Source organism: Echinops telfairi, unplaced genomic scaffold (genome assembly GCF_000313985.2).
Source record: "Echinops telfairi isolate 266 unplaced genomic scaffold, ASM31398v2 ScPeMD7_7425;HRSCAF=8463, whole genome shotgun sequence".
NCBI lineage: Eukaryota > Metazoa > Chordata > Mammalia > Afrosoricida > Tenrecidae > Echinops > Echinops telfairi.
In genome coordinates, this window is record NW_022111325.1 from 4198951 (window position 1) to 4215092 (window position 16142).

The 16142-nt window shown below is 42.2% G+C and overlaps 1 protein-coding gene across 1 annotated transcript in view; it reads right to left on the minus strand.

Annotated features, from left to right (window-relative positions):
• Positions 1-15917, minus strand: part of FCRL5 (Fc receptor like 5) — a 54234-nt gene extending 38317 nt beyond the window's left edge. The window contains exon 1 of the mRNA XM_045298359.1: positions 15893-15917. Coding sequence (XP_045154294.1) covers positions 15893-15917 — 25 coding nt within the window. The remainder of the gene's footprint in view (positions 1-15892) is intronic.
• Between the last annotated feature and the right edge of the window lie 225 nt (positions 15918-16142).

Genomic DNA, 16142 nt, shown 5'->3' on the forward strand with positions numbered 1-16142 from the left:
AATCAGCCTATAATTACCCCCCACCCCCGCCCCACTCTGGCAGTTAATCCCATCAGGGCTATGACCTGACTAAGGGTGTTGCATTCCCCCACTACAGAGGCTTTCAGCTGACCGGCGTGATTCCACTGTGTGGGTCAGGCCATGGTGGGATTACTAGGTGGTGACTACCACACTCTTGAGAAGCCTGGCCCAGCCGGGTTGACACAAAAGCTTAACTATCGTCCTTCCTTTGATGCCACATTGGAGGAGCGTCATCCACACTTGAGTCTGACTTTGGATCTGATCATGTGCTTTAAAGTTGAGTGCCGCCATCTAGCTCAGAAGCAGCAAAGCCCACATGGAAGAAGCACACCAGCCTGTGCGATCACGAGGTGTGGAAGGGATCAGGTATAAGGCATCATCAGAACAAAAAATCTTACCATAGTGAATGAGAGAGGGAGTGTGGAGTGGAGACCCAAAGCCCATTTGTAGACCACTGGACATCCCCTTGCAGAGAGGTCTCGGGGAAGAAATGAGCCAGTCAGGGTGCGAGGTAGCCACGATGAAAAATACAACTTTCCTCTAGTTCCTAAATGCTTCCTCCTCCCCCACTATCATGATCCCAATTCTATCTTACAAATCTGGCTAGACCAGAGGATGTACACTGGTACAGGTAGGAACTAGAAACACAGGGAATCCAGGGCAAATGATCCCTTCAGGACCAATGGTGTGAGTGGTGATACTGGGAGGGTGGGTTGGAAAGGGGGAACCGATTACAAGGATCTGCATGTGACCTACTCCCTGGGGGATGGACAACAGAAAAGTGGGTGAAGGGAGACATTGGACAGAGCAAGATATAACATAATAATAATTTATAAATTATCAAGGGTTCATGAGGGAGGGGGAGAAGGGAGGGAGGGGAAAAATGAGGAGCTGATGCCAGGGGCTTAGGTGGAAAGCAGATGTTTTGAGAATGATGAGGGCAATGAATGTACAAATGTGCTTTACACAATTGATGTATGTATGGATTGCCATAAGAGTTGTATGAGCCCCTAAAAAATGATTTTTTAAAAAGTGAAAAATGAAAATAAAGTTGAGTGCCACGTGCAATTGAACGAGTATTTAGTCATCTCTGAAAGTATTTGGTTTATTTTTCAAATACCAAAAACCAAACCAAACCTACTGCTGTTGAGTCAATTCTGGCTCATATTGAGACCCTCTAGGACTGAGAAAAACTGCCCCATAAAGCTACCGAAATAGACCATCACATCTTTCTGTCACTGAGTCGCTGTTTAAGTTCGAACTGCTAGCCTTTCAGTTAGCATCCAAGTGTGTTAACCATAGCACCACTAGGGCTCCATATTATAGAAGGGTTCTAAATCTTTGTGGCCAGACAGTGGGCTGTCTCCTAAGATAACCACCCACAAAAATAACCTATTGCAATCTAGTCAATCCTTACGTATGTTATTGCTGAGTGCTACTGAGTTGGTTACAACTAGTAGCAGTGACTCCTTTGTACAACAGAGTGAAATAATGGTCTGTCCTGTGACATTCTCACAGTTTTTAGGCTTGTGCCCAATTGTTGCAGGTACTGTGCCAATCCATCTTGTTGAGATTCTTCCTCTTTTTGGCTAGGGTACTCAAGATTAAGAAGAAGAGTGTGTGTTAAGCCACATTCCCATGCTAGTCTCACTTCTTGACCCCGGTTGATCTGGTTACACAGCTGAACATAGCCAAGCTATAGAATCATTGCTATTTTAAGCCCTAAATTTTAGAATGTTACTATGCATCAATAGATAACTGATTTGGACTTATTTCTTAAAAACATTCATTTTTGCCAATAAGCCAAAATTTTTGCCAATTTATCCCTAGTAATTAATTTGTTTTGAAGTCTATTTTGTTTATTAGATCAAGCTTATTAATCAAATTATGTAAATTTACATACATAATAGTTATTGTTTATCTTAGCCCTTGATTTCTGTTTGTGTCTATGTATGTCTCAGTTTTATTTCATTCTTTTCGATTTTTAGAACATTCATTTCTCTCGACTCCTATTCAATGGCTATCACCATGTGGCAGAGACTTTAATTGCTTCCCAACATTGTTAGACTGCTCTCCGGAAGGTTGATAGTTCAAACCTACAAGCCACGTCTTGAGAGAGAGATAAAGCTGTCTGTTCCCATAAAGTTTTTCAGTCTTAAAATAAAAGTAGATTTTTCAGTTTTGGAAGCATTAAATTAAATCAGATTCTACTAATGGCAATGGGTTTGATTTGGACTTTTAATAGCCATACAGGGGTTTCTGGAGGGTAAAAATGGTCAAAAAGAAGGCTACTATCTAGTGTTTGCAATTCAAAACCTTTCAGCATCTCCTCACAGCACGTCTGTGGGAGAAAGTCTTGGTAATCACCTTCTGAAAGATCACGGCCATTGAAAACATGGGTTTGCCATGAGTTGAACCAGACTGACAAGTAGTTTGGATTATTCTTTAAATCTCCTTAGAGCGAGCTGGGCTCCTGGTCCATCCAGTCACCTGTGAGTAGCAGTGGTGTGTTCTGTGTGCAGGGTGATGTAGATAAAAGCACGCGTGATCTGTTCCTTCACTCTCTTCACCGTTGTCCCATGTTGTCTCATGTTGGCGCCTATGTCTCTAAGACACGGAAGCTGAGTCTGCTACCCACACATGTTGGACATGTAGCTTGAATTAAAAATAAACTTGTATGACTTGAGTCACTCAGGTTTTGAAGTTTGTGACCACAACACAAACTAGTGTCTTGTGACTGAAACATTTCTGCCAGCGCAATTATAAATAATTGGGGTTTTTCCCTCCCAGTCTTCTTGGAAATTATTTCAGTCATCTTCATTAAATGTGAATTTAATTCGTGGCTTGAAGTATTCAATTATTATCATATTAAGGAACTATTTTTCTACTTTCATTTGTGCGTGTATTCTAGATGATTTCAATGGCTCTGATAGAACGATTTAACGGTGCAACTTGTCCCCTGGTGTTGTATTGACTGTGTCTCAAAGGGTTGTTTCTTTCCAACTACCCAAATTTTTAGGATGATCACTGATCATCTTAGACTCTCTTAGTCAATTCTGGCTTTTATTTTCTGGCATTTATTTATTACCCTTTTTAGCTGCACATATACACGCTACCTCTTTGAATGATCAGTTATTTTTCTGATTTGTTATTTTCAGATTTCTACTTTTCTTAGCATGTTTTGTGTTTCTCTAGTTTCTTAAACGAATCTGTATTTTTTTCTGATTTAGTAATCAGGCTATACATTGTCCTCTGTTCCTTGCCCTATCCTATACGTTCTGACACAGCTTTTGTTTCATTACAGTTATGCTCTACATAGTTTACATGTCCAGTTTTACTTTCTTTTTTTTGATATAGAAAAATTCTAAGAATTTTCAAATGGCTAGGTAGTAAGATTTTCTTTTGTTCTATTTGTTATTTTATTACCACAGATGGCAGAGACACGTTTAACCATATCTTGTTTGGAAAAACCTGTGTATGTATAAAATAGAACCCTCGTAGCAATAGTGTTTTACGTACCCTCTTATGAAAGAACAAAAAGTGGCCCGGCCCTAAACCATCATTATGGTGCTGGTGTGTTTTGATTCATTGTGGCCATTATGTCAATCCTTCTTATCAAGGAATTCTCTCATTTTTAACAAGCAGCCAGCACAGTCTGACAATCTGACAGATGGGTAATGGCAACAATAATTATTTAGAAAAACAAACTCACTGCCATCGAGTCGGCGCTGAGTCATAGTGACCCTCTGGGACAGGGTAGGACTGGCTCAGAGAGCACCGCACACTGTGACTCTTTACAGGAGGAGACGGCCCCTATTCCTCCTGCACAGTGGCTGCTGGTTTCCACCGCTGATCTTGTCGTTACTAGCCCCGTGCTTAACGACCCGAGATCCTGGTAATAAGAATAATAAACAGCTGGCATATCTGAGATGATTTCCCAAATCCAGCGTTATACCAGTACTTTATAAAGATTCATATCTCACTAAATCTTTGCATCAACACCAATACAGTTAAAGAGTGAAAATACACTGGCAAGTATGATTATCTTCGTTTGCTAGAAATTAAAGTTCCTGGCCCAAATTCACACAAGTAATCAGTGAGGATCCCAGGACTAGAATCCAGACCTTCTGGGCTTGTGGCTAGTGATGGTGACAGTGGGATTCACCTGTCACAGAGGAATGGAGATGCAATAGTCTTAAACCCAGCAGTGGCAGTTTCCATGGTTAAGTTTCAAGAACCAGTAGTTTTCTATTCTGGGTCCCCGGTGGCCGGAAATGGAAACTTGGTGTTCCGAAATTATAAATAAACAAAGTACGGTGGCTATTTACAACATTCACATATAAAACCCAAAGTTCTTCGGAGGACAAGAGACCTATTTAAAGAGGGAAGTGGGGTGATTAACTACAGGAATCTGTCTGACTGAATGGGTCAGGAGTAGCACTTCCTACTCTGCCAATCCCTTTGGGAATACTCACAAGCCAAACTTACTGCCATGGAGTCCATCCAACCCACAAGGATCCTGTAAGACCGGGTGGTAAAACTGCCCCTGTGGGTTTCTGAGACTGTAATTCTTTATAGGAGTAGAAAACCTCATCTTTCTCCCGCAGAGAAAGATGTGTTTTTAGCTGAGCATCACAGCCCAACACATAACTCCTATGCCACCCGGGCTCCTCGTGTGGGGCTAGGGTGGAACATTTCAAGAGCATCGAGGGAAGGGAAAGTTTGGTATGCTGAAGGGCTAGCCCTCGTTTCACATGTCATGGTGGGGAGAGAAGATTGCCGTAAGTGGAGTCTTCTCAGTGAAATAAATTCTGGGTAAATTGTCTTTAAAACCACCACCACCACACACGCACACAAAGATTAAATTTTATAAATGTTACTACTGGGTCATCTTCCTGGAAGACACAGTAACACTTCAGAGCGATGTTCTGTGGAGACCGAGGGATGCACTCACTCAACAATCCACGGCCATGGAGCCGATTCTGACTGGACGCCACCCTTACAGGGCAGGGTTGGCCTGGCCCTGTGAGTTTCCGATTCCATCTCCCTTTACGGGAGTAGAAAGCTCGGCTTTTCTCCCCAGAGAGCTGTGGGTGAAGGCAAAGGGGCATGGATGCAGGTACCAGGCAGCCTGAGGCGTTTTGACTTAGAGCAGATTATTAAATTTTCCTCAACCCAGGTTTCATTAACTATAAAGCACCCACCTCATTAGTTTGTTGTGAAAATAGTAGTGTACACCTTGTATCTTCTAATGGTCTATACGATACCCAAGTCAGCTGTTTTTTAAAAAAAGTGGACTCATTTTCTAAGTACAGTGAGTCAACGGTTGGGTTACTAACTCCCTCAGAGGTCTCTGTTTATGACCAGCAGCTGCTCCACAGGAGGAAGTCTGCTTCCGTAGAGATTTACAGCTTGGAGACTATGCAGCAGTGCTTATCTGCAAATGCTCCGTACAATCCACTAGGTGCCTGCGGAGGTATACGGTACAAGGATACAGCTAACTTTTTTTAAAATCATCATCATGATCTAATTTTAGAATATTTCTAATACCCCAAAAAGAAATCGGATGCCCATTTCCGGTTGCTTGATCTCAAGCCCAAGAAACCACTCATCCGTGTTCAGTATCTTTAGAATTGCCTACTTGGGGCATTTTAAACACTCTGTGATCTTTGTGTCTAAGTGTTTTTCCTTAGGATGATGTTTCTGAGGAGCACTCATATTGCAGTATCGGGGCGTATTTTGTGAGCACGCGTTTTGCAGTTTGGATCTTTTTGATCAGGGTAACAAGAGTTCTAAAGAATCTACTGGGAGACTTGACGGTTTCCTGGGGGGCATCACTTACACAAACCAATGCTGAATAAATAAGGGCCGCAGCCTGAGAGGATGGAGAATGAAAATGTCTTGCCTCCACCCTGAGAACTGCTCAGACTTTCGAGTAAGCCCTGCCTTGGGTCACTTTGCACACTTGCTACTATTTTCCTTCCTATATGCAGCTGAGACCTTAGGACAGAAAGCTGGTTCTTGGCTCCGATCTTCAATGCCGTTGACCAGAGTCTCTCTTTTGTGTGTTGTGGCCTTGCTTCCTCAATCAGGGATCCTGGGGGGAAAAAGGGTCCCTACCTTCAAACTCTACTAATTTCTCTATGCCCATTTATTACCCCTAATTCAACATCTATTAATCTTATTATTAGATGTTATTAATCTGCTCATTTTGATTTTCTTTCCTTATTAGGTTCGCTTATGTTTAGGAGGAAAAACAAAACAAAACAGATATCCATTGTTGGGTTTGCTAAGCACATCACCTATCATCTTGAATATAGGCAGGATTTGCCAAAGACCTTTCTCTACTGTGGTTCTTTTGCAAAATGACCATCTATAGAGAGTTTCTGCCTCATGTACTCAGACTCTGGTTTTTAGGCAAGGGAGAAGCTCTGTGGGCTTGGAAGAGCAAGGATATCGGAATTAGATACAAAGCATGAACTGGAGCTTTGTCGCCAAGTGCATGATTCCCGGTAAGCTGCAAGATTCGGAGCTCCAGTTTATTTATAATGCAAGCATAATGGTATTGACCTTCTAGTTGTCATTTTTAAGAAGATGCTCCTAAAAGAGACATCATAAAGCACATAGTCGATACTGAACAAATGTCAGTGAAGTCACTCATTTGAGCTCATCAGCCACTCCGGGGGAGAGAAAGACCTGGCAATGTGCTCCCACAGGGATTGCAACCTAGGAAATCCAGGAGGGAAATGTGACTTGGTATCGATTTGAGGGCACGCCACAAAAACATTGCATTTACTGAAGTCCCCTGGTGGCGCAGTTGGGTAAGTGCTGGACTACTAACTGAAGGGTTGGAGGCTAAGCCCACCCAGAGGTGCCTCTGAAGAAAACCCCGGTGACTGGCTACCGAAAGGTCACAGTCAGGACAAGCCTGTAGAGCCATTGTTTTAGGCATGTATGACATTGCCAGGAGTTAGAATCCACGCCAGCTACTGTTTATTATTATTGTTATTATTATTATTATTATGTTTATTGGCTTGTCGCCCTGAACTCTGACTTCAGTGCTTCTTTCCATTTCCGTGGTAACTCTTTCACCAACATCATTCTCAGCCCAGAACTTAAAAGGTCCTGTTGGGTTCTAAAACTCCAAGCCCTTTACTACTGAATCAATCCTGACTCCTAGCGACCCCACGCAGGGCTTCCATGGCTTGTAAATCTTCGTGGCACAGGTTTATCTTTCTTCTGAGGAGCAGCTGGTGGGCTTGACCTGTTGACCTTTTAGTCAGAAGCCCACACCTCACCCTCATCTAAGCCCAAACGCACTGCTATAGATTTGATGCCAACTCATAGCAACCCTACAGGGCAGGGTAGAACTTCCCCTGAGAGTTTTTGAGCCTGCAGTTCTTTACGGGAGTAGAAAGCCTTGCCTTTTCCCCATGGAGCAACTGGTGGTTTCAAACTGCTGACCTTCTGCACCACCAAGGTTCCGTATCTAAGGTCAGTTCTAGTTTAATTAAAACATCTAGCTGTTGGTTCACTAGTTGCAGAAGATTTAAAAACTGAGAGAGAACTTGTTTCGGGACTGTTTAATCCTGGAAGGTGGGCTGACTATAGGAGCAGGGCATCTGAGCGGCTCTCAGGGACATGTCGCCTGTGCAGTGCTGTCAACACCTTCACATTCCAAATAAACTTCTCTTTGAACTGGTGTTTTGTCAGTGATGTTAGCTGGGACAATGAAGATTGCACGTGAACAGATTGCTTGTCCATCTTCTTTGTTAACTCTTTGCATAGAACATTTGCAATGCTCTAGGAGTGTAGACTTCTAGTAGCCGCCCACTGTCTAGACTCTAGAAGTTTAGGGAGATTCAAGATGAGTGCAAGGTAAGGTGTCAAATCATGTCTGGATAAGTGAATGTTGACAGTCCAGAGAAGCAATGCTTTCCACTTGAACCAGAACTTGCTGTGAATATTTCAGGGAGACAATGGCTTTCTAAGGAACATGTGTTATATCCTTCTTTTGTGTTTCTTCTGTTTCTTTCCTGAATTCCAAAAAACCCCGAACTCATTGCCATCGGGTTGATTTCTACTCATAGTCACTCTATTGCTCCTATGGGTTTCTGAGACTATAACTGTTTATAGGAGGAGAAAGCCTCACCTTTATCCTGCAGAGAATCTAATGGTTTTGAACTGCTGACCTTGTGGTTAGCAGTCCAATGCATCACCCATGACTCCATCAAGGGGCTCTAAATTTTGGTTTTTTGATTCAAAAAAGTATTTACTGAAAAGCCACCTCTTTTTTGTCAAATAGTTACGTGCCTAAAATTAACCATCCTCAAATACCACAAAGTGACCTGAAATATTTAATTTGCCCATAAGCAGATATTTAAGTATAACGAGAAGGAAATAAAAATGCAAATTTTAAAGGTAAGGAAACCAGAAACTAGTTAGGTTTTTTAAAAGGTCTCAGCTAAGACAATAAGCCTGAAGAGCTTATTTATACTTGATGTAATTCTACACCAAGGTTTATTTCTCTTTTAAACTTTTACATCAGGATTTGAATAGTGTCTTTTTGACTTATTACTTATTATGCCTTACTATGTCTTTACCTTAATATTTACCTTACTATGTCTTTACAAATTTCTGTGAACCTCTGTGCCCCCAAACCAACACTTTTTAAAATCTCAAGTGTTCAGAAGCTAAGCAGGAGACTCTAACCTTTGCGTATTCCTTCGACTGAGAAAGCAGCTATAAATAGAAGCTATGTTACCATTAAGAATGCAAAAAGAACAGAAGGAAATAAAAATGCTTAATAATTCTTACCCTTTCCTCCTAACAGGTAAAACTATCAATAGGCCCAGTCTCCCTTTCCGTACAGCCACATGTGTCCCAAAATTCTAAGTGAGCAAAAGTCTAGAAACACGGGCATTACATAGCTATCACCATGGACAATATTTCAAACCTCCTGAAGTTACGTTGCTGTTGTTACCTATTTAACTGCATGAAACCACTTTTTCACAGTTGGGCTTTCGGAAAATCAAAACAGTCTCCAAAACAAGGACTGTTTACATCTCTTAAGAAGCCTTTGTTCCAACAAGACCCTTCTTCAAGAGCTACAACTTCTGGAGAGATTTCTCTTTTTGTGGCTATATCAACAAAAAAAATATCCCCAGGCACAATATTTCCACTTGGCACAGGCCTTGGTTAAACAAAGAGGAGGGAAGCCCCCTCCACACAAAAGCAGTCTCCAAAAGGGGGGCTGTTGGGTTTGGTGCACGATGTGTGCCTCTTACAGCCTCCTCCCCCAGGCTGTGGTACGCAGTGCTCTCAGTACAGAATGGTGGCCCCTCATGTCTGCGCGGCGTTCAGAGTGGGCAGAAGGAAACAACCACACATTCCACAAAGCTGACCATCAGTATGCTGGCCAAGATGTGGAAATGGGTCGCCAATCCTCCCCCAGCAATGCTACTTTCTCAGGAAAAAGGCCTTATCTCCAGCACAGACTTGGAGAGCCTGGGTGGGATTGAAAGCCCAGCCCCACAATACCGACGTGGAGGCCAGCTCCCTGGGCCTGACTCCTCTTATTTTGGTGACCAAGAACTTGCTCAAGTGGCCTCGTAAAATCAGACACAAAAGGCCAATATGGCGGATGTGCATGATTTCTATTTTCACCCTTGCTAGCATTTATTGGAAAATTAAACCTATCCTCCAAGAAGTTTAAACTCTTGGCTCTGACCAAGGAGGCTAAGTAAATTCTGCAGGCCTCTTTGCACTCAAAATTTGCTTTCCTTCAACAAGAATCAACCCTGTGCACTTCATGGTGAGAAATGGATCTATTTTGGGACATTTCCTCCATACAAGCTGAAGGGCCTCTAAATTAATCATTACCGTATGCTCCAAAAACCTAGGAAGGAAAGCAGCAGTAACCAGTTACCATGGACATCACGGTGGACATTATCCAGGGGACATTGTGGGGACCCTTACACATGATGACCTACGTGTGTCCAAGCAGAACTGGACTCCATAGGGTTTGGGGGAGACCCTCCTTTCTTTTTCACGCTCTTCTGTATGGTAAGTCAAAGGCAGAAAGTGGTGGTAGAGTGTGCATATATGAAGACATGAAGTAATAACAATTGAGTTTGTGTTCCTACTATTGTTGTAAGAACAAAATATACCTGCATGTGTTGTTATTAAGTGGCATCAGGTCGGTTCTGACTCAAAGCGACCCTCAGTAGAACAGAGCGAGACCCTGCCCAGTCCTGTGCGGTCCTCACCCTTGTTAGTAATGTTTGAACCCATTGTTACAGTGATGGCACCAACCCGTTTTGTTAAAGGTCTTCTTTGGAATACAACTTGTGTCATTTTGGTCGGTCCATGTGAGTTAAATGCTCATACCTTGAATAGTACAAAGATGAATTGTAAAAAGTGTACTGAAAAAATGTTATCTTTTCTTTACTCAGAACAATATTATATTGCAAAAAAAAGCCACCATGAAAGAGAACACTAAGAAAGAGGAACTGTGGACAAGAGGAACAAGCTTCACATTTTAAACTCTTTAAGGATACTTTCCCCTGCTTTTTGAACAAGGCCCTTGGGTTTCCGTTTTACACTGGCTCCTGGAAACCGTGGTGTGAATTCTTGATCTAACTCTCTCTGCTCCGTGCTACAGCCCCCCAGCAGCTTCCTAGGGAGACCTCTGGCTTCTTGAATAGATACACTCTCAAAGAAAGAGGGCCCTATGCAGATGAGCCAACTTCCTTTTGTAATGAACACTGTCATTTTTAAAACCAGAAAATAAGAGAGCCAATGAGCTTGAGGCTTTAACCTAGTCGCGGAAGCTTATGTAACTGTTTGAGGTATTGTTTTTTCCATGCTGTGGGGAAGTCCAATGTCCCAAATGCTGTTGCATAAACATGAATTATAAATTTATCGTCGGGGTTCCTCTTTCTGAGACTCTTGAACTGAACTTAGATTGGGTGGGGACTGCTTTGCATCTTGTCCCACGTTCACACGCAGCTTTAGAGAGCTTATTAACGGTAGTGGGCAAGAACCTGGGATGGAGCTGATGTGAACTACAGGTTGACAGGGTGCTTAGAAACATCACCAAATGTGGGAGCTAAAACATCTAAGTAAATTTTCTTACTTGATTTTAGGAGTAAAATCAAGAAATTATTTCAAAGTTCTTGGGGCAGGGGTAGGGGGAAAAGAAGACAATGTTTTACAGTAAATTTGGGAAATTAAATCCTGACACAAAATGCAATATTAAGAGTAGTCTGGGGAGACTGTGGTATGGCCAAGGAATTTTTGGATTGTGTTTCTGCGTGTCTCTATTTATGGCACCGTTATTCTTCTGGTCCCCAAACCAGATTCCTTAGAGTCATCCTGGATGCCCTCCTTCTCCTCCAATCAGTCCACCTTTGCACCCTTCCCTCTGCCACATGTATGGTCTGGCCTTCTTGAACAAACTCACACGATGGAAACAGCATCTAACCACGTTCTATGCTTCCTCCCCTGTTGCCCCCACCCCCAAAGCTATCTTCTTTGCAGCTTCTAGAAAGATCTATCTGAAGGACAAATCTGATTGTGTTGCTTGATTAAAACTTTCAGTAGTTCACTTCAGTAGCTTATAAGATAATTCTTATTGTGGCATCATAACCTATTGGGATCTCACCCTTTTCTGATTCTCTGACACAATTTTCCATTTCTAGTCTGGGTTGACTAAAGAAATTTATAGACACTCATATGGGTGTAAGAAAGAGCTTTTGTTACTCCCTCAATGCAAGAACACTTTGTTCTGTTAAACTGGCATTCCATGATGCTCACCTTCCCGACATAATTGCTGAAGACAAAGTGGGTGCATAAGTAAGTGAGGTGAAGAAAGCTGATGGTGCCTGGATATCAAAAGATATAGCATCTGGGGGTCTTAAAGGCTTGAAGGTAAACAAGCGGCCATTTAGCTCAGAAGCAACAAAGCCCACATGGAAGAAGCACACCAGCCTACGTGATCGGTGCCGAAGGGATTAGTTATCAGGCATCATAGAACAAAAAAATCATATCATTGTGTGCACACCTCCCTGATACGATTGCTGAAGACAAATGGGTTGCATAAGCAAATGTGGTAAAGGAATCTGACAGTGCACAGCTATCAAAAGATATAACATCTGAGGTCTTAATGCTTGAAGGTAAACATGTGGCCATCTAGCTTGGAAGCAAGAAAGCCCACATGGAAAAAGCACACCAGCCTGTGCGATAATGAGGTGTTGAAGGGATCAGGTATAAGACATCATCAGAACAAAAAATATCGTATCATTGTGAATGAGGGGGAGTGTGGAGTGGAGACCCAAAGCCCATCTGTAGGCAATTGGACATCCCCCTACAGAAGGGTTGCGGGGAGGAGATGAGCCAGTCAGGGTGCAGTGTAGCAACGATGAAACATACAACTTTCCTCTAGTTCCAACCCCTCCCCCACTATCATGATCCCAATTCTACCTGACAAATCTGGCTAGACTAGAGGATGTACACTGGTACAGATAGGAGCTGGAAACACAGGGCAGATGATTCCCTTCAGGACCAGTGGTGAGGGTGGCGATACCGGGAGAGTGGATGGAGGGTGGGGTGGAAAGTGGGAACTGATTACAAGGATCTACATATAACCTCCTCCCTGGGGGATGAACAACAAAAAAGTGGGTGAAGGGAGACGTCAGACAGTGTAAGATATGACAAAATAATAATTTATAAATTATCAAGGGTTCATGAGGGAGTGGGGAGCAGGGAGGGAGGGGGTAGTGGGGAGGGAGGGGGAAAAATGAGGAGCTGATGCCAGGGGCTTATGTGGAGAGCAAATGTTTTGAGAATGATGAGGACGATGAATGCACAAATGTGCTTTACACAATTGATGTATGTACGGATTGTGATAAGAGTTGTATGAGCCCCTAATAAAATCATTAAAAAAAAGAACATTGTACACAAAGAAAGCAAAAAAGTAAAATGGCAGTAAAGAGAGAAAAGAAAAAAAAAGAAGGAACTTTATATAAGGAGTAATTGTGTATTAAGAAAACACCTTAACCCAGTCCAGATCAAGCCCATAATTCTGATATTAGCCCATCTGTCTGATGCCAGTCTATAAATTCCTCTTCAGAGTCATGCAACACATGCAATGACGTCAAATGCAGGAAGATCACAGGCCAGTGGGTCACAAGTCCTGTGAATCTAGTGGTGGTGGAAGTGTCTCCGTGCTGGTGGGGGTGTTCACATGGCTCCTCTAGCTCCAGGGCTCTGGCTCCATCAGCATTTCTCCAGGTGGCTTGTCAACAGGAAACTGAAGCAGAGAGAGAGTGTATCTGGCCTCCAGTGAGCTATTTATCTCAGTCGTACCCCCAAATGAGGTCCTCAGCTGTGGCCTGATTGACGTGTTAGACTTCACCCCTTCCTCAAATTGACAGTAGATTATGTAACTGCCACACCATTTAAGAAAATTTTATTCTGAAACTAGACTACATTGCTTGTAATTTCCTGAACATTTGTGTGTGTATGTGTGTTTTATGCTTGTGCACATTTTCTATTCCTATCAAAAACCCAAGGATGATGGCACTTGATATGTAGAGATCCTGGGTTCCTGAATTACTGTGTGGAGAAAACCTTGTTCTTCACCCTGAGAACAGGGATATTTTCTTTTGGAAAACCCAAGAGATGATTGGTGTCAGAACTGTTAGTGCTGCTTTTCCCAACTAGCTCACGGGAGAAGGGCACTTCTAACTTTATTTCTCACCTTACGTAAAATTACCTCTTCATGTGTCTGTCTCTTCCAGTACATCACTTTGGACATTTCTTAAGACGAGACACTAAATATGATGAGTCTTTTCATTTGGCATACTAAGTACTCAATAAATATTTGTTGACAAAAAAAGAATATGATAGTGAGATAAAGTTTAATACTAACAATGAGCGTTTATTGAGTGTTTATGTGCAAAAGACACATTATAAGGAACTTAAATTTATTGCCCGACATTATCCTCCAAATACACACATGTTACTTAGGTGCCTGTTACATGTATCGGGCTTTGTAAGAGGCACTGGTGACGTAAGCCCTGAGACAGAGGTACTCACAGTAACTGAGCAGGGATAGATTATCTTCATTATGTATGTAGGGAAATTGAACTTAGAAAACTGAAGTCGTTGCCTAAGGACTTATAAGTAATAAATGACACATTAAAACCCCAAGTCTATTTTGATATACTTTTCAGTTCCTGTCTGTTATCAGCTGCACTACAGATGCAAAGATAAAGAAGTATTCTAAAAGAATTATCAAACCAGATCCTGAAAGCTGACTCTCTCAGTATTATCCCTACCACTTTGCCACATGACTTCTTATTCAGTAATAAGGTAAAGCCAGGGTCTCTGCAAGCAGCCTCATTTCCACTAAACAGATCGCCTGCGAGACTCAGGGTGGGGTTGATTGCACTCACGCTGTTACTGCATGGCTCCCCTGGAAGCTGGGTGGTGGAGGTCAGTAGGGTGACTCTTCCACACTGTAGAAAGGAAATTTCTCCTGCGTGGTCATCTCCGATTTTGTAGTGTTGAGTGATAGAGACAGCAGATTCTGGATTTGGGAACTTTTTCTGCACCAGCAGAAGCCCTGGGGATCTTGCGTGACTATTGGTGGCAATGACTGCTCCCTTGTCAGCTGAGTTTGACAGGTTGCTTCTGAAAGTTGTTCCCAAGAGCTCAGCCTGGAGCTTCACTCTCTAACCATTTCGATGTTTTTGAAAGCCTCTCGGTACCCTTTATTCACATACCAGCTGTAGTGGGTTCTGTTTCTGACACCAAACCCTGATGGATACAGTAATTGACACAAAATGACTTTCTGCTTCTCTTTTTTGGAAGGAGGTTAGTTAGTGTTTATGTATATGTGTATTCCAAGTCATCCTATCACATGGCACAATCAATCATACAAAATAACTAATTTCTCCATGACCTGCTTTGATAATTCAAATCACCTTTTGAATTTTTCAATTATACAGATATAGACTACCATTTATTTTGGTACCATAATCTGAAAATGCCTGCCAGCCATAATATTCTGATTAACACTCTGTTATTGCTTTCTGTAATGGTAGCTATGCCTTCCTCTGTCCCTACATACTTTTAATCAGGGAGCCTATTTCAGTATCTCCACCTTCATCCCTGTCCTGCTTCTATGATTCTTTTCAAAGATGCTGATATTTATGACTAATGTATTTTACAATGCTGTAGGAAACGTGTGTTCTCTGGCCAGTCTTGGGAAACATAATTAGGGTGTAAATGAGTGGGTCATGCATGATAAATTCACACCATCCTTTTTGTTGCTGTAAGTACTTGAATTTATCTTCTGCATAATCCAAAGCATTATATTGTTTCAACTTCATTTAATCAAGGCCACTGTTGAGTACAGATTCCGATCCCCTAAGAGAACAACTAACCAGAACTACGCCCCAGCTGCTTGAACTAGTACATTGAATCCAAAATCTCTGCCAAGTGTACCCGCTTATCCAAAGGGTACAAAAGTGCTGTAGCTGATTGGAATACTGTGTAAAGCCAATAGCAACCACTAACAAGAGATCACAGTGGAGGGTCTTAGGTTTGGGAGCTAAGTTCTGTTCTCTTCAGCAAGTAACTTATCTTTTTTATTTTGTGAGAAAATTTTGGCTAGCATTGGGCCATGGCAGTCACCAACCACTTGCTTATCCAAAGCCGTCTATCATGAATTGTCCATCAGGACCTGAAGGTTTTGCCTGTGGCTCCAACAACCTGTGGTCTTTCTGTGTCTGGGTTCATCTTCTGGATTCCTGATTCATCAGCTCTGGCAGCTCCTGGGTCAGGGGAACCACACTGGACTTACCTGCTTCCACAACGATGTGAGCCATTTTCTTTCTTTCTTTCTTTCTTTCTTTCTTTCTTTCTTTCTTTCTTTCTTTCTTTCTTTCTTTCTTTCTTTCTTTCTTTTTTTTAACATTTTATTAGGGGCTCATACAACTGTTATCCCAATCCATACACGCATCAATTGTGTAAAGCACATTTGTACATCGTTTCTCAAAACATTTTCTCTCCACTTAAACCCCCGACATTAGGTCCTCATTTTTCCCCTCCCT